Genomic DNA, 22,650 nt, shown 5'->3' with positions numbered 1-22,650 from the left:
AACTGGTCCCCCACTCAACTTTTTGTTATTATTATTTGCGTGGCCAAACTGTCAAATCCGTTGAAGCACAGTAGTTAGGCACAGCGACTGAGACTGGGGTCCTGGCGTCCTGGGCTAAGGGTATGTTGAGGAGCATTGTTATTCATAAGCCTATACACCACATATTAAAATTTTTTATTTTTTTTAAATTTTTTTAAAGTTTTTTTTGATTTTATTATTCTTAAAATAATTAAATTATTCTACTCATAATTTATATACCACATATTTAATAAGAGAATAAAATTAAAAAAATCATAAAAATGTTGGTGTGTGGTGTATGAGGCTTAGGAATAGAATTTTTCTTTGTGAAAATGGTGGCCTGGTTAGACTCTCATTAGGGCTCTACTCCTGTTGCTATTGAGGTCATTAAACGGAGATTCGGATGAAATTCAACATCCTCTCTGAGCAAGGTCTGGGCCGGATTGAGGCTTCCTGTACGTCACCCCTTGATATAGACTCCCAATTGACCTGCATGGGGTTGTGGTACTGGAAGGGTTGGATTCCTGTCATGTTTTGGTGCCCATCTAAACTACTCCCATTGGTGTGTTTCGTTTTTGACTTGGCCTCTGGTTCTGTTAATTTATTATGTGTGTCTGGGCTAATCTTTTGTCTCAATGACTTGTGGTTAAATAAAAATCTAATCACTCCATTAATTTTCACAAATTATTATTACAAGAAACTACTCGTCAAGACTAGCATTAACTAATACCCTATAAAATTAAGAGCAAGATTTAACTGGTAAAAACTTTACTAACTTTTAGGTCACCCAAGTCCCCCAGCAGAACGACTCTAAACTGGGGATGATGAACTAGTAAAAGCCCCAAATTTGTGGCCACCACATGGAATGAAAATAAGGCTGGTAAGAGAGCATGAGCACAAGCACAAGCACCAGCAAAGCCAGGCCCCAAGGTAAAAGCCCCAAGCTCTCGGCTTGATGAACCGTGTCATTCTTCGTTATAGGAGCAGCAATAACAATCCTGCCGTACTTGGTGATGGAGTGCATGAGAAAGATCAGCAGCACGGGCAGTACGAAAAGAAACAACTTGAAGGTGATGACTGTTTGCCGAATCTGTGACCTGTACGTCACATATGAATTGAGCAACAGTAAAAGGACCATGATGCCGGCTATGGCAACTAGCGGCAGAGGCGGTGGAGAGATTGAGGCTAAGGTTTGCTCCGTCCAGCCATGCTTCCATGCCGGACCCCTTCTTTCCCTAAAAAACCAACCCATCTCAATGTTTTTGTTTCTTCTTCTCTCTCAGCTTTATGCTCTACGTACCTCTCTTATTCTGAGATGGGTTTATATATACGGTGCCAGTTATAAAAAGGACGATTTTTAAATGGATGGTTGTGAAGTTTGCTTTAGCATAAATTCTGGGGTTTCGATTCTGTCCCAACCGACCTTTATTTTGGAGTGATTCCGCCAAGTTGGCGTCGATACCAAGTTAATGTAAGGGATGATTATGAATAAATCATCTGCATGGCTATCTTGATTTGATATATATCGCTTTTTTTTTTGGGTTCTTTTTCGTTGAAATGGTGAAATTATTCTTTCAATTATATGCAGAAAGTGATGCTAATTGGAAGGGTTAAAAACTCAAAAGGTTTAAGGGCCTGAGTTTGATCCTTTTCTGGTCCTCGTCATAGGGACTTAACCAATTGACGTAAGAGTATTCCCATGAATCCCATCCGGTTTCCAAAATTTTTTCCTAAATTTTAGTTATAAAGGACACTATAATTTTATCTTAAATTTTACTCATCTTCAAAAAATCTTCTACATCTCATTCCTATCATTTATCTATTCTATTTAAATATTATTATTCTATTCTTTCTTTATTATTTTTTTCTCTCACTTCCATTTCCATTCTTAATCACTAACTCTTTTGTCTTATTCTCTTCTTTTCAAATATCACATTTTATAAATACTTATACGATTTTTGTTTCCAAAATACAATATTATTTTTCAATCCAACATTGATATTCAAAATAATAATTTTTTTAATGTGTATTTTCTAACGCGATGGTATTTTTTAATATGATTTTGTCCGTATATACTTGAGTAATATTTAATTTGCATTTGTCTAACGGTAACATTTTTTTCATTTTCATATAATAGTAATATTTTTCTTAGTTTCTCTAACGGTAATACATATCCGTGCATTAATGATAAATTCATTTGTAAAATAGTACAATGGTAACATTTTGAATTACTGCCTCCAACGGTAATATGCTTTGTCATTTCTCTAACGGTAATTTTTTTTTATCTTTTCTCTAACGGAAACTTTTTTTTATCTTTTCTCCAACGATCACATTTTCTGTCTTATATTTGACGGTAACTTTTTCCTCTATAAAAACGTTTTCTACTTGCATTCACATTCTCAAAAACTCAAATCTTATCTCTAACTCCCTTCATCAAATGACTCGTTCTTTCTTTCTCAAATTGCTCACATACTTGTCATCTGATGATGAGTTGAATGTTGTTTTTAATGCTAAGGTCGATGGAGAGTCATTGAGACATCGTAGCAATCGCCAACGTCGTAAGTTTATTTGGTATAACCAAGCACAAATCATAACCAATAGCATCATCAGCTACAAACAAGATTTTGAAATATCAAGCACAGATCATAACCAACAACCCCAAAATCACAAACTAGATTTCAAAATTTTCAGAACAGATTATAACCAACAACCCCAAGATCACGTACAAGATTTTGAAATGCCAAGTACAGATCATAACCAACAACCCCATAATCACAAACTAGATTTCGAAATGCCAAGCACAGTGCATAACCAACACCTCAAAATACAAATTTAGTTATTCGAAATGTCAAGCACAGTAAATAACCAATAGCCACTCGAATCATAAACAATCAGTTGAAATGCCAAGCACTCGAATTCAAAAAGAAAAACCCCAAAAGATGCATAACTCTGACAAGTCAAAAAGTAACATAGATCATAAGCCATGACCTTTTGAGATCATTATTCACAACATATATGAATCGAAATGCCAAACCCTAAAGCACTGTCGTAAGCCCAAGTCTCAAAAATCAAAGATTTCGAAAGCCAAATGTGAGGAGATAAAATACAGTTGTCATATGCATTGGATTCAACCATGGGAGATGCAAATCATGCGGCGGAGACAACGAAATCCAACCATGGGAGCGGGGCTTCGGTGAGTAAAATAACAATGGGAGAGTGAGAAATACTTACATATATTTGGGCTGATGAAGAGAAACTACCGTTAATGGTGGCTACGGTATGACATAGGGAAATGTTGAAGAGGGCAGTAGAGAGCGGAGAGAGAGAGAGAAGAACACACGGGACTAACAGACGAAACATATGAGAGAGTTTTTGAGGATGTACAGTGGTTTCCCATATATGGAGAATCACTATAGTTTCTCTAAATCAAAATCTTAAAATAGGAAATGAGATGAGAGAGAGTTTTTCAATTCCTTTCTAAATTTTTTCCCATAATCTTGAAATAATAGTGATTTAAGACACCGAATGAGAATGCCCTAAACAGGATAGGTTTATGAACTATGATGCTCAACTTGGGTCCAAAGTCATGTCATGGTTTGACGAGCTCCGGTTATTGTACTCGACCCGAAGAGCATCCCTAACTTAAAAGTAGTTCAGGCCCAAAAATATAGCACAAAATGTTGACCGAGCTTGAATTTGTCTTTAACTATCGTTTAAAACTATTTTGGTAGAATTATTGTATATACCAAGTAATTCTTTCAATTGTTAAGCTATGTTTGTTTATTAAATCAAATTCAATTTTTCTCAAATTAATCATTTATTAGATTTATTATTTTTTTAATTTCTTATAAAAAAAATTAAATTCATCTCAACATATTTCATATATTTTAACCTAAAAAGTTAAATCCATCTCAATTTAAAAAAATTACACTCATTTCAATAAAATTTACAAAATATTATTATTCATAATTCAATTCATCTCAACATACAAACATAACCTAAAGTTCGTGGCCCTACGAGCTCTAGCATTACACTGTGGCAAACATAAAAACTCCTCCAATGTTTACAATCTAAAATGACGGGGTCAAATTATAAAAAGAAAATGATATTATAATTACTAAATATGCTCATAAGATGTGCTCACTCATATATGTTTATTTTTTTTTAATGATTAAAAATATTTTTAAATATTTTTAAAAAAATCATTTGCACTAACATACACGTTTAATAGACACATTTCATAGGCACCTAACATTATCCATTATAAAAAGAAAAAATTTAGAAACAAGATTTCGTTTGGTCGCTGACTCGCTACAGCGAAAATACCTACAGTTTTTTTATATTCTTTATATATTTTATTTGAAATCGATCAATATAATTGTAGATTGTAGATTAACAAGTGAAATTCTTTAAAAAAAAAAAAAAAAGTGAAATGATAAGTGCGCGGAGGGATACGGAAGGCGTTGTTATTCGAAACCCGAAAAACAGAGGGGCTATTAGTTCTCGTAAGTTTATTCAGCAAAATAAAATTCCGAAAGGTACCGGAATTTCTCTACTTCAAAAGGAAAAACCCTAATCGTCCTTTACATCTCACAAAATCTACTATTTCCTGCGGGTTTTAACCTTACGAAGAAGATGCCCTCCGAGGATTCGAAGTTCGTGAGGGTGGAGGTGGAGAACGAGGAAGAAGCCGACGACGAGCAGAGCCTGGGTTCTATTCTCGAAGGGCGCAAGAAGAAACCCTCTAATATAAGTGATGGTTCGGCCAAACCTCGGCCCAAAGAAGCCAAAGTGAAGAAAGAAGAGCCCCTAGGCGATAACGAGGATGATAATGGCAAACCCATTAAGGCTTCTCTTTCCTCCGTTTCACGCTCCAAAGTTAAGAAGGAAGATAATGACGATGACGATGACGATGACGATGACAAGCCCCTCGCAAAACGGAGCTCTAACACCAAGCCCGACAAGGTTCGAATCTTTTTTTTTTTCAACTTTAAAAGGCCTATGCTTTCTGGAATAAGGAGACACAATGGCTTTCTTCCCGGGAGAGGGGGTGGGGGGGGAGTTTTGGCCTAGCGAACAATGTAGTGGACTGTCTTGAATTTCTTGAACATTAATATATTTGTTCTTCGTATTTTCTGGTTTAGTTACCGGAGGTGACTATTGTTGATTAACGGGTGCGGTTTTGTTTTCTTTTGTGGAAGGAACTGAAGAAGGCAAAGATAAAGGAAGAGGGGAAGAAAAAGAAGAATGTAGATACGGCAGCAGAGAAGAAGAAGAGGGAGAAGAAGGTTTATGATTTGCCTGGTCAGAGGCGAGACCCTCCTGATGAGGTCTTATTCTGTCGTCTCTATTTACTTACCTAAAGATGTTTTATTCGAGGGTTTTTGAGTCTTGGGATTATTAATTGTTGCATTCTGGAATTTCAGAGAGATCCCCTCAGGATTTTTTACGAAACTCTTTATCAGCACAATCCAACTAGCGAAATGGCACAGTTCTGGTGAGTCATTTTTGCCCCAGTTGTGTAATCCTTTTGGTGCCGTAAACCCTGTTTTGATATTGAATGGATTACCTTTTGTTTTAGGATGTAGAAAAGGAAAGAAAACTGCATCCCTAAAAGAAAGGAATGCATTTGCGACGTTTCCGTTTCCTTCTCACCTCTCTTTAGATTAGTCAGAGCATGTGGATTTTAGTCATTTACCTGCTTACTACTTGTTAAAGAAGGATAACCTTGAGTGTGTGTGTAACTGAGAAATGAGTAAAAAAAAATACTGGTACCTTTTAAAAAGCTGATACTGCAATCCATTTGATTTGAAAGATTCCTTGAGTGGCGTCTGAAGCAATATTGACCTTCACAGACTCGTTATATTACGCATAGTATATATTTGTGGGTTGTATGTATCTTAGTAATTACCAACCACATCATGGAATGCATCACGTCGCATCCTGGGGCATTAAATGTACCAGGTACACGAATATTATATATGTAAATAAGGATTTTGGACTTCATGTCTTTTGTTTGATCTTCCTGTTTTCTAGTTCAGTTTCTGCTCATTCATTTTTGTTTGTCTGTTGTCTTTGTTAATGACTTGGATATTTGATTTCATATCCAACAAAACATATTTTTCAAGGCATGCATGTTTGATTTTATTCTTAGGCCAAGAACTGATTTAGTTTTTGGGTGAGAATTTTCCTAATGTTTTTGGTTTAGATTCTTACATTAGTAGAGATTATGGAGAATTCTTAATGCCTTCCCTACAATCTTTGTAATGCTATATATGCACTTGTTTATTTGGCAACAAAATTTTTTTGGCTTTCAGGATTTTTTTTATTTACTAGTTAAGTCATTTTGTTTTTTTAATACATTAAAATGGCATCATGTAATTTTAGACATCTATTTTGGGCTTTAAGTTGACGTCATACTAACCTGCATGCTGTGCCATGATTTTGGTGTTAATATTGATCAATCAAGTTCAAGGATTGCAGTATATATATTTAGGGTTTAGTCACACTTTACAGGTTGCATTTTGCAATGTCCTCCTTGGACATTGATGGTTGAGCTGCTTCTCTGTCCTTAATAGGAAATTTGGCTATTCCTAGTTCAAGATTTAAATAATCTCCACATAGATGGATGAATGAAATGAGTTTTTGCATTAATTTGGTACTGGCGGTTTATCTTCATTTAATCATTAGTGATTTAACCTTTCAGGTTGGATCATTTTATTGTTAAACTGGATTGAAGAACTAAGTTTTAGCTTATGTTGAAGTGCTCGTAGTTAGCTATCATAGTCACCATATTTTTTCTGTAAGAAGATAGCATCCCCTCTCCTCTGGTTGGTGGATGGAATATTGAAGATTGCCCTCTTTCGCCTCTGGTCCACTCTCCTATTTAGTCCTCTCTCCTCTAAAAGAAAAAAGAACAAGAAGAGATATATATAGAGCGCACCAATAACTTTGGTCTGCTGAGCACACTCACGAATGGATTGGATAGGTTTAATGTATAGCTATATGCATATTACACATCCCCCATCTTTTGGAATATTTGTGTGAGCTTTCCTTTTTTCCTTCATAATTTTATGTTGAACTTCCAGAATGTTTTAATGCTTATTAGAATGTGATGGATAATATGACCTGATTTAGTAAATTTGGCTCACTTGATAAGTGGCTACTTTGTCATATCTTATGTTTGATTTGACTATTGCTCTTGGATGATTTGGTATGTGTTTTTTTTAAAAATCTATTCTATGTAATATAATTACCGGTAGGGTTATGATGCAAAATTATTTATGAATTCAATTTGACTGCAGGATGATGGAATCTGGTTTGCTTTCCAAAGAGGAGTCAAAGAAGGTTCATGAGAAGAAGCAGAAGAAGAATAATCAGCAGAAGCTGAGTTCCCCAGCCAAAACTGTAGCTACTGTTAAGCGGAGTACTCAGTCTGTTAGTGTTAAAAGAAAACTACCATCTTCAAACAAAAAGAGGACGACAGACTCAATAGTTGCATCGAATAAGCAGAAGATTAAAGGTGGAAGCTCTGAGGATGAATCTGATGATGACATTGTTTTAGCTAGAAAGAAAAAATCATCATCCCCCTTACTTTCTTCTAATAAACAGAAGACAACAGTGTCCAAAGTTTCATCAAAGCAGTCTAAGAAGCGGAAACAGTTTGAAGATGAAAGCTCCGAGAATGAATCAGATGATGACTTTGAAATTGATTCGCGCAGAGTTTCTAAGAAGCAGCGAGCAGCTTAACCATGTTGGATAATATCTATTTTCCGATTAACAGCTATTAACGCTAATATTGTCAATGTCCTTATTGCACATTGATGTTATAGAAGATTCAACTGTAATTTTGACTTCTACGTTAGGCCAGCCCATTCTGAGCTAATTATTTTCTTCGATACAAAATTGACGTCGTTCTATGCTGTTAAGTATCGCCTCATTTGTAGTAGACGTGTTATTTTCTGGATTGGATTACTTCTTTTTAAGCAAGCAGGCTGGCTGGCTTGCTTAAATATCTTGTCCAAGTCTTGGCTTCATTAAACCTGACAAATGTTCTCTGATTTAAATCATCCGGTCAAAATTCTAGTTCTTGGCAATCCTACTGAGAGCATGAAACTGATTGTTGACAAATGATAGTAGTTTGTCAACGTTAGCGAGTTCTCGGGCCAGTTTGGATTGAGAGCTATTATTCATTACTATTTATAAATTTTAACTCATAAATTTTACTACTATTTATAAACTATCTCAACTCATCTTATCTCACATTTCAATCTAAACGGGCCTAATGTTTTCTCTTATCATATTCTTTTTGTTTGAATTTAGTGGAGTAGATGAAGATCCCGTTTATTGTGGCTGATGAGTTTTGGTCCCTTCTCTCGAGTGTTTAGAACCTTTTTAATATTTCTGTGTGCCACACATGTTTAGAATATTTATCTAAAGGAAAATGATAAAGCTACCGAGAATTGGGTCCCGACATGGGTCTCAACACTTTTTTTTTTAATTAGTAATTAAGGATGTATTAATATTGTAAATTTTTTTAAAATAATTAAGAATATAAAAAAATCTATTAAAAAAAAAAAATTGACCTTCTAAAGATCCATCCTCAGGCTGCACCCTCTATGAGTGTCCGAGGGTGTAGCACTACTCTTATCTAAAAATCAAATAAATATTTTACGAATTATATTAATGTGTTAATATATGTTGAAATTCTTGTTTTATCTAACAGGTTTAACACTTTAAACGACTCTCTTAAACGTGTTATATCGATCAAATACACTTAAGAAATGTCAACCGAACATTACTATACTTAATCATCCACTTTAAGTCTTTAACCGGCTTTACTTATTTTCAATAGTTAATGACTTAACATTGTGCACATACCTAGTATCAAATATTTTAATCTAGCTTATAATAGGTAATAAGACGAACTCGTGATGTGGTGTCTGTTTTAATACAAATCATTAAAGACCCAATTATTGATTCAAAAATTTTAGAATTAATAGATATTGATTTGGTTAAACTTTTAATCATCGAGATCATAATAATTAATTACACAAGCTGTGATGTAAGGTCAAATTATCAGATCCCAAACTCGATATTGAAGAACCAATCCCTTCGAGAGGTGCTTTTGGTTTCAAATTCACCCCTGTATATATGACATTTCCTCTTGTTAATCCTCTTTTTTTTTTTTTTTTTTTTTTTTTTAGTGAGAGATCGAGCGTTAGGGAACTTCCAAGGCACGAGATATGTATATGCATGGTCGGTATAGTTTTTTATTCCCTCGCTTCCCATGCGTTGCTAAGTGAGTTTGGATGTTGAAATGAATTGAGTTGAGTTAAGATGATAAAATATTGTTAGAATATTATTTTTTAATATTATTATTATTTTAAGATTTAAAAAAAATGAATTGTTTATTATATTTTATGTTGAAATTTAAAAAAATTATAATGATGAATTGAGATGAATTGAGATAAATTTAAGATCTAAAATTTTATGCACAAAAAACAAAACATGATGAGATGGTTATGACACATGACGCTCATCATTTTGTTTGTCAAATTCATCATTTCAAAAGTATAATTATCAAAAGAATTATTTTTTCACGCTAAATGTTTCAAGAATCTTCTGTTGGCCGAATGTTTATTATTATTTTTTTATTTTTTAAAAACGAATGCTTATTAATAGAGAGAGAAAGAAAACTGGATATTGCTGAATGTAGCATATCTTTAGTGCTCGTACATTTATTTAAGAGGCAAATGTTAAAAGCAGCATAGCCTCTGAGAACTAATGAGATGTGGAAGGCCAATGCATGTGCAAAATCTTGCATTAAGATTTACATATTTGTTACTCGAATCAAAATAATGGAAATGTATTGGATTTTGATAAAATACGTGGGTAAAATATGATGTTAATTCATTCGTATTTAAGTTGAGTTTGAAAGCAAACACGTGATCAGATTAACAAATGAGAAGAAGTCTGGAAGGTTCTCGTTATTTTCCTCCAATGAATAAACTGTACAAAAAAGTATGTGCATATATATATATATATATATATATATGAGTAATACTATATACAGTCGTGAAATGCGTAAATACTGTACAGTCGCTTTGAAAAAGAATAGAATTCACTTTTAAAAAATTAATTTATTTTCATGTAGTTTTCATATTTATTCAATTTTTTCAAAGCGACTGCGCGGCGCTTGCACACTCACGATTGCAAATATTATTTCTCTCTATATATATATACATGTCCAGCTCACGACTGCAAGTATCATTTTTCTATATATATATACATGTCCAGCTCAGCCAAGTGACTAACTTAAGTGCCAAATTAAATTAACAAGCTAAGTAAATAACAGACTAAGTAAAAAATACATGAAGATATTTAACATGTGTGGTGATACTCTCCTCAAGGAGAGAAAATGGAATTAACTCCTATCTTGGTGATTAATTGTAGAAACTGTTGATATCCAAGGGCATTAGTGAGCACATCTGCTAGTTGGTGTTGTGATGCCAGATGAAAAGTCTTGATTACTCCATTTTGTATCTTCTCTCGTATCAAACAACAATCTAGCTCAATGTGTTTAGTGCGTTCGTAAAACACCAGGTTGGCAACAATGTGAAAGGTAGCTTGACTGTCACAAAACAATTGAGCACTTTGAGTATGAGATATATGAAAATCAGAAAGAAGGGTAATAAACCAAATAATCTCGCAAGTAGTGGATGTCATTGATCTGTATTCAACTTCGGCAGATGAGCGAGAAACAATAGGTTGCTTTTTATTTATTTCCAAGAAACCAAAGAGTCACCAAGAAACCAGTTGTGGATCTACGACTGTCACGACAAGATGCCCAATCTGAATATGTAAAATCTTTAATGGTTAATGAGTTGTCAATTGGAAAGAAAAGACCATGTGCAGGAGTGTTTTTAATGTACTATAAAATACGATAAGCTGCTGCCAAATGAGGTTATCTGGGCTTGTCCATGTACTGACTGAGATGATGAGCTAAATAGGAAAGATTAGGCCTTGTAAGTTTAAGATGTCTACAAGAGCTTAATCGAACAGGTTGTCTACAAGAGCCTGCCCAATCAGAACTAAATAGGTTGTCTACAAGAGCCTACCAATCAACCTCCGATAAATTGTTGGATCTGTCAATAACTCCCCTTCATTTTTAGCAAGTCTAAGATTATGCTCCATTGGAAATAAGGCTGGTTTGGCCCCAAGGAAACTAGCATCTTGTAGAATCTCATGAGTATATTTTCTTTGACACAAGGAGATTCATTGTGGAGATCTAGCTACCTCCAAATCAAGAAAATATTTAAGCTGCCCGAGAGCCTTGAGTTCAAACACTCCACAGATTTGATGTCATTACTTGCTATCACAATATCATCAATATAAACAAGAAGGGCAATAAAGGAAGAGCCTTGGGATTTTGTAAAAAATGAGTAATCATCTTTGGACTGCACAAAACCCATGTCAATAAGGGTATTAGAAAATCTTGAGAACCATTGGCTTGAAGACCAGAGAGAGATTTGGTCAGTTTACAAACTTTGGACTCCCCCTTAATGTGGAAACCAAATGGCATTTTCATATAAACTTCTTCCAACAAATCTCCATGCAAAAAGACATTATTCACATCAACTTGAACTAAATGCAAATTCTGGACATCAGTTATAGCAAATAAAGTTCTAACAATAACCACTTTAGCCACTGGGGAAAAAGTTCAGAATAATCCAGTTCTTCATTTTGAGTGTAACTCTTGGCAATAAACATAGTTTTATGCCATTCTATAGAACCATCAGCACAATATTTGATTTTATAAACCCATTTACATCATATGGGATTTTTTGCAAGGGATAAAGTAGTAACAGTACAAGTAATATTAGCTTCCAAGGTTGCAATCTCAGCAGTCATATCATCTCTCCAATGAAAGTGCTTGACTACTTGATGATAAAATTCAGGTTCAATATCAACAATAATGGCTAATGCAAATGATTTATGACTAGAAGACAAGAGATGACAAGAGAGAAAGTTAGAAAGATCATATTGTGTCCTTGAAGAAGTAGAACCTGCTAACGAATCTGATGTAAAGTGTGCAGTAAAGGAGTTGTAATAAAAGTTCTGCAAGTAACAAGGGGCACCTCTAATTCTATTGGATCTCTGAGGAGGAATAGATGGAAAAGTATGATATTGAATAGTGGGGTTATGAGAATAATGTGCTATGGAATTAGGAATGGTAGAAGTAGGAGAAGGTTCCCCAAGAGTTGGAGAAGATACTGTTGAAGGCACAGTTAAAGAATCTATTGTTGAAGACACATCAAGTAGAGGTAAAGGAATAATGGAGGTTGAAGATGAGAGAATTAGAGATTTCTAAAGAAAAACATGTTCATGGAAAACAACATGTAGAGAGATAAAAGTCTGATTATTGACAATGTCTAAGAGCTTATAGCCTTTGATACCAAAAGAGTAACCAAGAAATATACACTTACGAGCTCTAGGATCAAATTTAGTTCGAAATCGATGTAATATGGAAGCAAAACACAAACATCCAAAAGTCCTTAAATGAGAATAAGAATAAGAGGTTTGAAATAGAAGATCAAGACGAGACTTGTGTTTCAGAACAAGGGCTGGAACTGGAAGTAGGGGTGATACCCGCATGGTGCGGGGTGGGGGGTACCCTCCCTCGCACCGCATCATGCAAGGGTTGGGGTTTTTCCTGGGCCCCCCACCCCGGTGCCGGGGGGCGGGGGAAAAAACCCCATCCGCCCAGCCCCCCGCCTAGGCCAACATATTGTGTTTACAAAAAAAAAAATTTGGTCTAAAATTATTTTTTTAGACAAAAATTATAATATAATATAAATAATAAATTAAAATTTATAAATATAAAAAGAACTTAAACACATTAGAGTTAGATTTTGGATTGCCTTGGCTTCGCTTCCTAAGTCAACATTTATATAGGAGGCCAAGGCAATACAATAGTCATCTTTAAGTAATGTGAGACTTACTACTAAGTCTCACATTACTTAAGGATGACTATTGTATTGCCTTGACCTCCTATATAAATGTTGGCCTAGGAGGCCAAGGCAATCCAATGACTTGAATACAATTTTTAAGTCTTTAATAATTTGTATATATCTATATACAATATATTTATATATATAAATAATAAAAAATTATATGTGTAGCGGGGGTGGGGCTCCACTGGGGTCATCCCGCCCCTCGCCCCCGCTAGGCCCTTTCCATGCGGGGCGGGGCAAAAGCGGGACGGGGCAGCGGGGATGGGGGCGGGGCCCCGTTGCCCCCGCCCCCGTTGCCCACACCTAGCTGGAAGTCTGTTTATGATGTGAGTGGATATGAGGACAGCATCACCCCAAAAATGAAGAGGCAAATGAGACTGAAACATTAAGGCTTGAGCTGTATTTAGAATATGCCAATGCTTTCTCTCCATAACATAATTATGTTGTGGAGTTTCAACATAACTTTTTATTTATGAATGACACCTTTGGAGGTGAGAAAGAATGACAGAAAAAATCTAGTACCATGATCAATACGATTTTTTTTTTTAGAATGGAATTGTGTTTTTATCATACGAAAAAAATTCTGAATAAGAAATGCAACTTCAGATTTGCTCTTAAAAAGATAAATCCAAGTAGCACATATGTAATCATCAATAATAGTTAAAAAAAATATGTAGCCTTCAAAAGTGAGAATGGAGAATGGTCTCCAAATATCACAATGAATAAATTCGAAAGGCAATTCAAAGACATTATTATTATTAGGGAATGGAAGCCTTTTTTGCTTAGCTAGTGGGCAAACTGAACTTGGTAAGTCAGATAAAACAAAACTAGGAACAAAGTTATGTAGAAAATGCATTCTCGAAACAGAAGGATGTCCCCATCTATTATGCTAGAGTTCAAACACAAAACATTTAAAAAATGCAGAACAAATATATGGTTGTAGTGTATTATTAGAACTAGAGATACAAGGTAAATTTGATGAAGGAGAAAAAGAGGAGCCTGACTCTTGCAATATGTAAAGGCCTCATCTTTGTCTACTCACTCCAATCAGCTTCCAATGGATTAGGTCTTGAATAAGGCATACATCAGAAGAAAAAAGAAAACATCATGTGAGAGATTTATTTAATTTGCTAATAGAAATTAACTTGAATGTAAAAGAAGGAACACGTAAAACATCTTGAAGGATAAGAAGATGTTCAGAAACTTCAACTTTACCAACATGTGTAACTGAAACACAATGGCCATTAGGAAGTTGGATAGTAGTGTTAATAGTAGAGGTGATAGAAGAAAAAAATGCAATAGATGGAACCATGTGGTATTAGGGGTGATAAACGGTCCGGTCGAACCGACCAGACCGAGACTTAGACCGGTCTGGTCCGGTCTGGTCCACATTTTAGAGGACCGAAAACATTCGGTCCGGTCCACGGTTTTTTCGGACCGGACCGGACATAATGAAAAATAAAAAATAAAAAATATTATATATATATTTTATATATAATAATTATACAATTAACAATATAAATTTTTAAATATATTATTAATACTTGTTAATATTCTATAAATTAACAATATTTTATATATATCTTCATCTAACCTATCACTATTAACAATATAAAATTTTAAATATGCTGTTAACACTTGTTAATATTCTATGAATTAATAAATATATAATATCAATTAGTTAATTATATAGTAATTATATAAATTAATATTATAATTTTCATCTAATTTATTATCATTGACCATATAAAATATTTTTTTATTGAGTTTGTTACATAATCCACATTAATAAGTCATTTAATTTAATTTAGTATTTTAAATAATTTTTTTTATTAATTATTTTAAAAAAAAAAAGGCCAGACCGACTGGACCGAACCAGACCAGATCGGATTGGACCGATAGCTATCGGTCCGGTCCGGTTCGGAAAAATGATGGACCGAAAATATTCGGTCCATTGCCGGACCGGACCTTTTGTAGCCCTATGTGGTATGTTGCTCCTGTGTCAAGAACTTAGGAAGAACAATTAGAAACAGAAAAAGCATTTTTGGTAGATGAAAATATGGAATAACTAGTATGAGAAGATATACCAAACATTGGAGATGAAGTAAAAGCTACAGTATTAATAGTAGGAGCAGCTTCAGAGGATGCATGAGAGTGAAGTATATCCAAGAGTTGCTGATATTGAGTCTGAGTTGATGAAAAATGAGATGCCAGTGTGGGAGAGTTGTTGCTAAGAACAACTTGATTGGGCATGGACTGTTGTCGAAATTTAGGTTTGTATCCTAGCGGAAATTCGTGAAGTTTATAACACTTCTCGATCGCATGACCAGTAAGTCCACAATGTCTACAAACCAGCCGTTCCTTTTTAAATGGAGGCTTTGTAGATATGGAAATATCAGACTTAACAGAAAATGCATGTGCCTCAATAGAAGACAAACATCCAACAGAGATATCACATTGTTGCTCCTCTTGTAAAACCAACGAAAACACTTTATTAAAGGGAGGCAAAGGCTCCATTAACATAATCTGAGCCCTTGCAGATGAAAATGACTCATTGAGGCCCATCAAAAATTGAAGAACATGTTCGTGTTGAACATGTTGGTTCAAAGCGTGAATTGAGTCACAAGAACAAGACGGAAGTGGCTTGTAATTGATTAACTCATCTCGCTTTCAGCTTAGTAAAAAAGGCATTCACAAAGAGTTGGTCTTGAGAGAGCGTGGAAATACTCTTCTATAATTGAAAAATATGCGGACCATTTTTTTGAGAAAATCTCTCTTTGAGATCTATTCAGATTTCATATGCAGTGGTTATATATAGAACACTAGTAGAGATTTCATTGGAAACGTAGTTGAGAATCCAAAAAATACCTTGTTGTTACAACGTGTCCAAGAAGAAAACAAAAGATTGGCAGTATTGACAAGTTTGAGAATTGTACCGTTGACGAACACTAGTTTATTTTTCGCAAACAACACCATGGTCATAGATCTGGACCATGTATGATAGTTGTCACCGATCAAGGACTGCGTGACAAGGATAACGCCAGACGGATAAAATGAAGGCAGTGCCATGGAAGACAAGATGCGGACTTGAGAGAATTCTATTTAGACAGACTTGAAAAAATCTGATACCATAACAAATGAGAAGAAGTCTGGAAGGTTCTCGTTATTTTCCTGTAAGGAATAAATTGTACAAAAAAGTATATATATATATACAAGCTCAGCCAAGTGACTGACTTAAGTACCAACTTAAATTAACATGCTAACAAGCTAAGTAACAAAATAACAGACTAAGTAAAACAATACATGAAGATATTTAACATGTATTGTGATACAGATTCTCTAAGATATTCCCTCCCCTCTCTATAAAATATTAACAACTCCTCCCTCATTCCAATTCAAGGCCAATGAGAAGTTGGCTCCTCCAATCTTCTCACCTTATATACTTCCTCCCACAAATCGTATTTCGTGGCTTTTTATAAGATTTCTTTCATTTCCTCTCCACTAAGTTAGAATATATATGATCTATATATTGTCCTCTTGGTGTGGAAATATCACGTCATTTTGTTGTTTGTCATTGGTATTTAAAATCAATGAACGTGAAAGTATTGTAAAACAATCAGCGTATGAAGCTCACGTGTCGCTCAACCAATGCAACAGTTTCGCACACAGTCATATATTTAGACCTCCAAATGCCACGCATGCAACATGAATTGACTATTCATATCAGGATTTGTTAGATTTGCCTTGTTGATCTGACCAATCTCTTTTGTGTTCGACATTGTTGCAATTGTTATTGATGATCAGCCACCATTACTCTTCGTTGTTTGATGTTATCAATCCAATTATGTTATAGTTTTATCTAACTACGGATCCAGAGGAAAAATATTTGGAGATCTCCATCAATGACACTATAACATTTATAGAATGTAATGATTCTCCAGTCTCCACCAAATGTTGCTTTAGGCTGCATACTAATGACACAAACCACTTTTTTAGCGATCCTCTAGCTTGGTCGAGCCGAGAACCTATATATTGGATTCATTGCTCATTATTTATTTTATCATTTTGCATCATTTGGACTTTTGTTGGGACCAACTCCCTCCCTTATCTTCTTACGTTTACTTTCATAAAATCTTGGCGGGAAAAAAAAAAAAAAGAAGTTAGGTTTTAGGTATACTTTGGAGAAAAATGAAGGTACTTTTAAAGAAAAAATTAATGAAAAACATGAAGCTGGATGATATTGTGGCAGGCTGCAGGCATTCATTAAGCAACTTGTAGTTGTTAAGAATTACATGTACCACCTCTTTTTTAAGCTATTGGTGGTAGGGGTGGTAATTCGTGTTCGCAACTAGTGTAAGTATCGTGTCAAGTCATGGACATTCAATTATATAAATCGATCCAAACCCGAATCATTAAATTAAATAGTAAAGACTTTTAAACCATAATACGACTCGTTTAAATAACGAGTCATGTTGTGTCACCAGTTTTGACCTATTTAATAATTAATTAGAAATGAGTCAACACAATTTGATTCATTTCAATCAATTTCATGTAAATGAAATGAATTAGCTCGGATAACACATTTGATCTAATTAACATAATTTCACATAAATATTAAAATTCATATTTATTAATAACCACAATATTTAAAAAAAAAAAGAGTAAAGACTACATACTAACAAAAAATATAAATATTTTTCAGATGTTAACCTATAAATAAAATCAATATTACAAACCCAACAATAACAAATATGAACATAAGTTCAAAATTACAATTTCAACATAAAAATATAAGTATATTAAGAAATACTAATATTATAACCCAACAATAATAAAATTATAATTTTGAAATAAAATATAAATGGGTTGTTGAGGACTGATTTCGAATTAGAGAATACCTTCCAGCCGGTCCGGCTGTCTATCCCCAAATAACAACCCCCCAATAATAACCCTACACGTAAGTGGTTCAATTTGTGTATCCTGCAACCACCCTATAGAAGATCACAAACTCCACAAAAGCTTATGTGCCCTCATCTTCCACCCTGACCAGAGAGACAAACCCAGAGAAAACCAAGTGCCGTGTCCCTTCGTCTTCCACCCTAACCAAATCCAGAGAACACATTGCCGAGCCGAGACAAGCTCTTTCTTGTCGAGCTAAGAAAGACGGAGATCGTCCCCCCCGAGCAGCGACGAACTGATCTCGAGACCCCCAAGCACCCATCCCAAACCCAAGGGTCTTGAAGTGTCCCATTCGAGAATACTGCCCCATTCGACAGTGACGGAGACCGAGAGAGCGACTTGTGATGGAGTCGAAGGCTGCCAGAAAATGGCAGCGAGCTGAGCATTGCAAATCTAAAAAATTGGCGGTGTAGTTTTCATAGGGTGATCAACAATCTGTTTTTTTTTTTTTGTATAAAAAATGAGATTTGTGTATTACAGTGGTGCTATCGACGATGGTGGAAGAAATTGTGCTATGTTTTTGCTCCTAAAAAACAGAGGTTTGTTGGGCGGCATCTGGGCTATTTTCATGGTGATGACGGACTGATTTTGAAATACTGCCCCATTCACCACTCTTTTTTTTTTTTTTGGTATGAAAAAAATGAGATTTGTGTATTACGGTGGTGTTGGGTGCTATTGGTGGTGGTGTTAGGAAGAAATTATGCTCTATTTTTGGAGGTTTGTTGGGCGGCGTCTGGGCTATTTTAATGATTGTTCAAAGGTTGCTACCGAGGTTAGACGTGGGGCTTCGCGATGCACTTTTCTTGCAGTGTCATGCAATGCTTGGTTGTCACAAGGTGGATCGATTTTTTTTTTTTTTTTTTTTATTGTGGCAAGGGTGGTGGCGCACGATGGTGGAACTGAGATGGTGTCGGACTGGTGGCGGTGGAACTATACTTTTTTATCGTACGACAGTGAAACTGGAAGTAATTTCCTATCGTGATGAGTCTCTTTTCTTTCCCATGTGAACGAGTGTATTGTAAATTTGATGTAATTTATGATGTGACAATATATGTATGGAAGGCTGTTAAACAAAGAAAATCAACCCAACTGGTTAGAAGGCCCTCCCTTCGGATTAAGCATGTTGACCAATTATTGACCTATTTAATAATCGTGTTTTAATGAGTCAATCATTTTTTTCATCCGATCCCATTTATGTCAAACTAAAACTATTAATTTTGTGTCGTATTCGTAATGAATTCACGGGTTGTACCCCTAATTGGTGGCACTTGTATGTACAGGAAACGACTTCATCTTACATTAGTTGTAGCACAATTTTTCCTGCCAATCAGCAGCCAGTGTAAAATCTTTTTAGATAAACGACTTGTAGCACAAAAGCAAACTAGAGGGTGAGCACGTGCGAAGTACGCACGCGCCTCCTCACTGGTCGTAGTAAACAGAGACCATGAACCCTAGACAGACCTCAATCTCCCATCTACGTTACACGTGTCCTCAGCCACAACCTTACTATGGCTTTCTATTTGCTTTTATGTGCATTAGCCCCGTCACCAAGCAACACAACACAGCACAATCTTGCTCTGCCTTCAATCCTCACCCAATCCTTTGCCGGCTCCTTCCCTCTCTCTTTCTCTCTTCTTTCTCTGCAACTTTTCCTCTGTGTAAGGAGATTTGACAGCGACAGAAAGCTTTCTCATGGATATGTATATGTAGAGAGAGAAACAGAGACATAAAACAATGATGGACGCTAGCGCTCCGTTCAGCGAGTTCACTACGGCTGAGATTGAGTTGGCCGACATCTTGCTCCAGCTGCCTCAATTGGTGTTTGAATCAGAGAGTCGCTGTAGATTTTGGTCATGGTCCGCCAAAAGAAGGAGATCTTCGTGGCGTTCGGTGCAATCTCTCGATTGTTTTCGTCTCGGGTACTCGTCCTCATCAGAGTTGCGTGGTGGGACTGATGTTGGCGGTGTGGGTCCTGTATGTGAGAGAGAAGGTGCACCGGCGGTCAAAGCCGAGGCTCCAAGCCCTGCGACCCCTCTTGCGTTCTCGCCCGGAAGCGAATCTGACGAGAAGCCCAAGCAGTTGTCGAAAAGAAAACCCCCTCTTAAAAGGGTATCTCTCTCTTGCCTTTCCAGTCTTTCGCAGTTTCTCTTCATGGTGTTTCAATTTTCTTGTGAGTGTTGACTGCTGGTTTTTCATTTCTTTTCAAAACTTCTTGCTAAAATTTGATTTTCTTGAGGTTTTGACTACGTCCATGTTTCTTGGTGTTTGGTATAAGAGATTCTGATGGCTTCTTTTTCCTTTTTTTAATTTTTATTTATGATTTTCTGTTAACTGATTTGTACTTCTTGGCTGTCGTTGATGTTGTAGAAGAGAGAGGATTGGTTGGAGATCATAGATGAGTTAAATCGGCGTAGGGATTCGCTAAAAGGGGTGAGTTTTTTTTTTTCTTTTTTTTGTTGCTTTTACTTTATCAGTTTCATAGAATTTTACCCTCAAAGTACGTGTGTTGGGTATTTTTTCTTTTTACTTTTATTTCAACTGCAAGAAAATTTGGAGCTATAATTACTCTCTAACAATCCTTCTGAAACCCAAACAGGAGATTGAATGTATGAGGAGTTATTGCACCTATTTGAGAGCTTCCAATTTGGAGATGAAAGCAAGGGTATTTTTTTTTCTGATGAAGATTTTATCAACTTTTTTTCTTTTTTTGGGGTTTTTTTTTTATCCTTAAATAGTTAAATATAATTTAAAAAAACTCTTTACAGTTGAGTCTTGGACCCGTTTTGAAGACCGTCGATCCTCACGGTGGTGAAAATCAAGACACGGATCGGACGGTTCAAATGAAGTCCTCGTTGCCATCTAGCTCTAACAGTGGATTTGGCGAAATTGGTGCGGTCAATGACAAGGCGGTCCCATCTGGTCTCCCTGATCTCAACGTCTCTGCAGAGGGGATGGACTTTTCAGGACCGTTTGATCTAAACGTGAACAACAAGAGCATGATGAGTAGGGTAATGGCGGCTCAAGCTAGACACAGAAGGATGCAGATCTACAGGGCAAAGAAACTCAATTGCCGCTAATAATAAAAAGCAAGCAAGCAAGCAACACGAAGAGCCGAAGGATTTTTTATTTTTAATTTTTAATTTTTAATGGGGAGGCTTTACTCACCGTTTTAGGATATTAATATGTTATTAATCGGGGGTATGTTTTTTTGTTTTTTTGTTTTTTGTTTTTTGTTTTTTAAGGAATATATTGTTAAGGTGGGTGATGTCTAGATGTAAGTTTGGAAGAGCCCCATGATTTTTGTTTGGTCTGCTGAGGAAAGTTTCTATGATATATATATATATATACAGCAAGTTCATGAAAATTTGTCGGGGTTTTTCTTCATTGCCCTCAATGACGCCTCCGATATTGTGTAGAAAACGTCCGATTACCCGATGCGGGAATAAATGTATTATATTTATATATGTGAAATGTTGATGGTTGGTTGCTACCGTTTTAGGCAACGTGTGAATCCAACATTTGGTCGGAACCATCTAGTTCCACGCCTATATTGGTTGTCTTTAACTATAACTTCTTCTTTCTTTTTTTTCTTTTTTTTTTTTTTAATTTTAAGAGTTTTAACTATAAAAAGATTTTATAAAGTTAAATTTATAAATTGACGTGGTTTTGATATGCTACGTTAGATTTTTATTTTTTTTAACAAGAAGACGATACTCCAATTTTATTGATAGTTCTAACTTATGGCAAAAGAATATCGTGGTTACAATAATAATATCTGAGGATTACATGTAATCATAAAATCCAAATCCAAATATAAAAAACATTATTATAATCACTCTAATTATTACACAAAGAGTTGAACTATCGATATTAATGACAAATTAAGAAAACAATTCTGCTACGAGTAGACAAACTCACGCACCCCTTGCACACCCCCTGTTGAGCTGGCGGGGCAATTTTGAAGGAAAAAAACAAAAAAAAAGAATTAAGGATAGGAAATGAACCGTAGCAGTGAAGCTTCTCATTTTCGCTCAATGCATGAACCAAGAACGATAGCCAGCCCTTTCTCGTCTCCACAACCGACACGTCTGGGCACGTCTCTCTCGCCATCAGCACGTTTGGGCACCTCGGATTCGGGTTTCGTAGTCATCAAAACGAGGCCTTTGACAATCTTATGTAAAATGTGTCTGGCACTTTTAAGGTTCTGATGTATTAGTCTTAATAAAACCTGGAACAAATTTTTAGCTTGGCATGGTCAGGACCCATGTCTGAAGGAAAAGTTCGATTCTCATCTCAATATTTTCTTCAACCTGGATTTTGATGTTCATGGATGTTTTTGTATCCTCCTAAATTCCTGACGATGTCGTTAATAGGCCTACTTTTAATTCTTTGTTGGATGATGGAAGTGATTGGAAGTGAAGGTGTTGAGTGAGTCTGCTTCCTATTTGAAAAATAATGCCAAGTTACTCTCAAGGTGAAGGGTGAACCTTAGATCTTGAACTTGTCAAAAAAGCTCATGGCTGGTGGCATCACTCACAAACTGCGATCTCGTAGGATGAATTTCGAGTTTTGGCTTGCAGAAGTTACGGTTGGGAATGGGATGAAGGAGAAGAGCTTCTAGGGGAATGGGGAAGAAGGACAAGGGTTTGGGAAGAAG

General features: G+C 35.7%; 3 protein-coding genes across 5 annotated transcripts; 2 read left to right on the top strand and 1 right to left on the bottom strand.

Moving 5' to 3' along the window:
* Positions 1-664: 664 nt before the first annotated feature.
* Positions 665-1,333, bottom strand: LOC118343814. The gene has a single exon (XM_035682681.1). It carries the CDS (start codon positions 1,268-1,270, stop codon positions 848-850), a length of 423 nt encoding a protein of 140 aa, XP_035538574.1. The 5' UTR covers positions 1,271-1,333; the 3' UTR covers positions 665-847.
* A 3,146-nt stretch (positions 1,334-4,479) lies between these two features.
* On the top strand, positions 4,480-7,980 carry LOC109000884 (protein IWS1 homolog A). Of its 2 annotated transcripts, none has more exons than XM_018977918.2 (4): positions 4,480-4,983; positions 5,229-5,348; positions 5,445-5,515; positions 7,323-7,980. In XM_018977918.2, the coding sequence occupies exons 1-4, from the start codon at positions 4,654-4,656 to the stop codon at positions 7,765-7,767; spliced, it is 966 nt and encodes a 321-aa protein (XP_018833463.2). In that variant the 5' UTR covers positions 4,480-4,653; the 3' UTR covers positions 7,768-7,980. The 2 variants fall into 2 exon arrangements, with proteins under 2 accessions (XP_018833463.2, XP_018833462.2); XM_018977917.2 differs by having other exon boundaries at positions 4,481-4,983; positions 5,220-5,348.
* An 11,528-nt stretch (positions 7,981-19,508) lies between these two features.
* On the top strand, positions 19,509-21,357 carry LOC109000885. Of its 2 annotated transcripts, none has more exons than XM_035682678.1 (4): positions 19,509-20,102; positions 20,364-20,423; positions 20,590-20,655; positions 20,759-21,357. In XM_035682678.1, exons 1-4 carry the CDS (start codon positions 19,728-19,730, stop codon positions 21,068-21,070), a joined length of 813 nt encoding a protein of 270 aa, XP_035538571.1. In that variant the 5' UTR covers positions 19,509-19,727; the 3' UTR covers positions 21,071-21,357. The 2 variants fall into 2 exon arrangements, with proteins under 2 accessions (XP_035538571.1, XP_035538570.1); XM_035682677.1 differs by having other exon boundaries at positions 19,512-20,102; positions 20,361-20,423.
* The last annotated feature ends 1,293 nt before the right edge of the window (positions 21,358-22,650 follow it).

This window comes from Juglans regia, chromosome 11, assembly GCF_001411555.2.
Source record: "Juglans regia cultivar Chandler chromosome 11, Walnut 2.0, whole genome shotgun sequence".
NCBI lineage: Eukaryota > Viridiplantae > Streptophyta > Magnoliopsida > Fagales > Juglandaceae > Juglans > Juglans regia.
Note: the sequence above shows the minus strand (reverse complement) of the source record. Positions and strands in the feature narration are given on the sequence as shown.

Coding starts and splice junctions, on each gene's coding strand:
- LOC109000885 (XM_035682677.1), top strand. CDS start 19,728: ATGATGGACGCTAGCGCTCCGTTCAGCGAGTTCACTACGGCTGAGATT. Junction 20,424..20,589: donor GTAGGGATTCGCTAAAAGGG/GTGAGTTTTTTT, acceptor AAACCCAAACAG/GAGATTGAATGTATGAGGAG. Junction 20,656..20,758: donor ATTTGGAGATGAAAGCAAGG/GTATTTTTTTTT, acceptor AACTCTTTACAG/TTGAGTCTTGGACCCGTTTT.
- LOC118343814 (XM_035682681.1), bottom strand. CDS start 1,270: ATGGGTTGGTTTTTTAGGGAAAGAAGGGGTCCGGCATGGAAGCATGGC.
- LOC109000884 (XM_018977917.2), top strand. CDS start 4,654: ATGCCCTCCGAGGATTCGAAGTTCGTGAGGGTGGAGGTGGAGAACGAG. Junction 5,349..5,444: donor GGCGAGACCCTCCTGATGAG/GTCTTATTCTGT, acceptor CTGGAATTTCAG/AGAGATCCCCTCAGGATTTT. Junction 5,516..7,322: donor AGCGAAATGGCACAGTTCTG/GTGAGTCATTTT, acceptor ATTTGACTGCAG/GATGATGGAATCTGGTTTGC.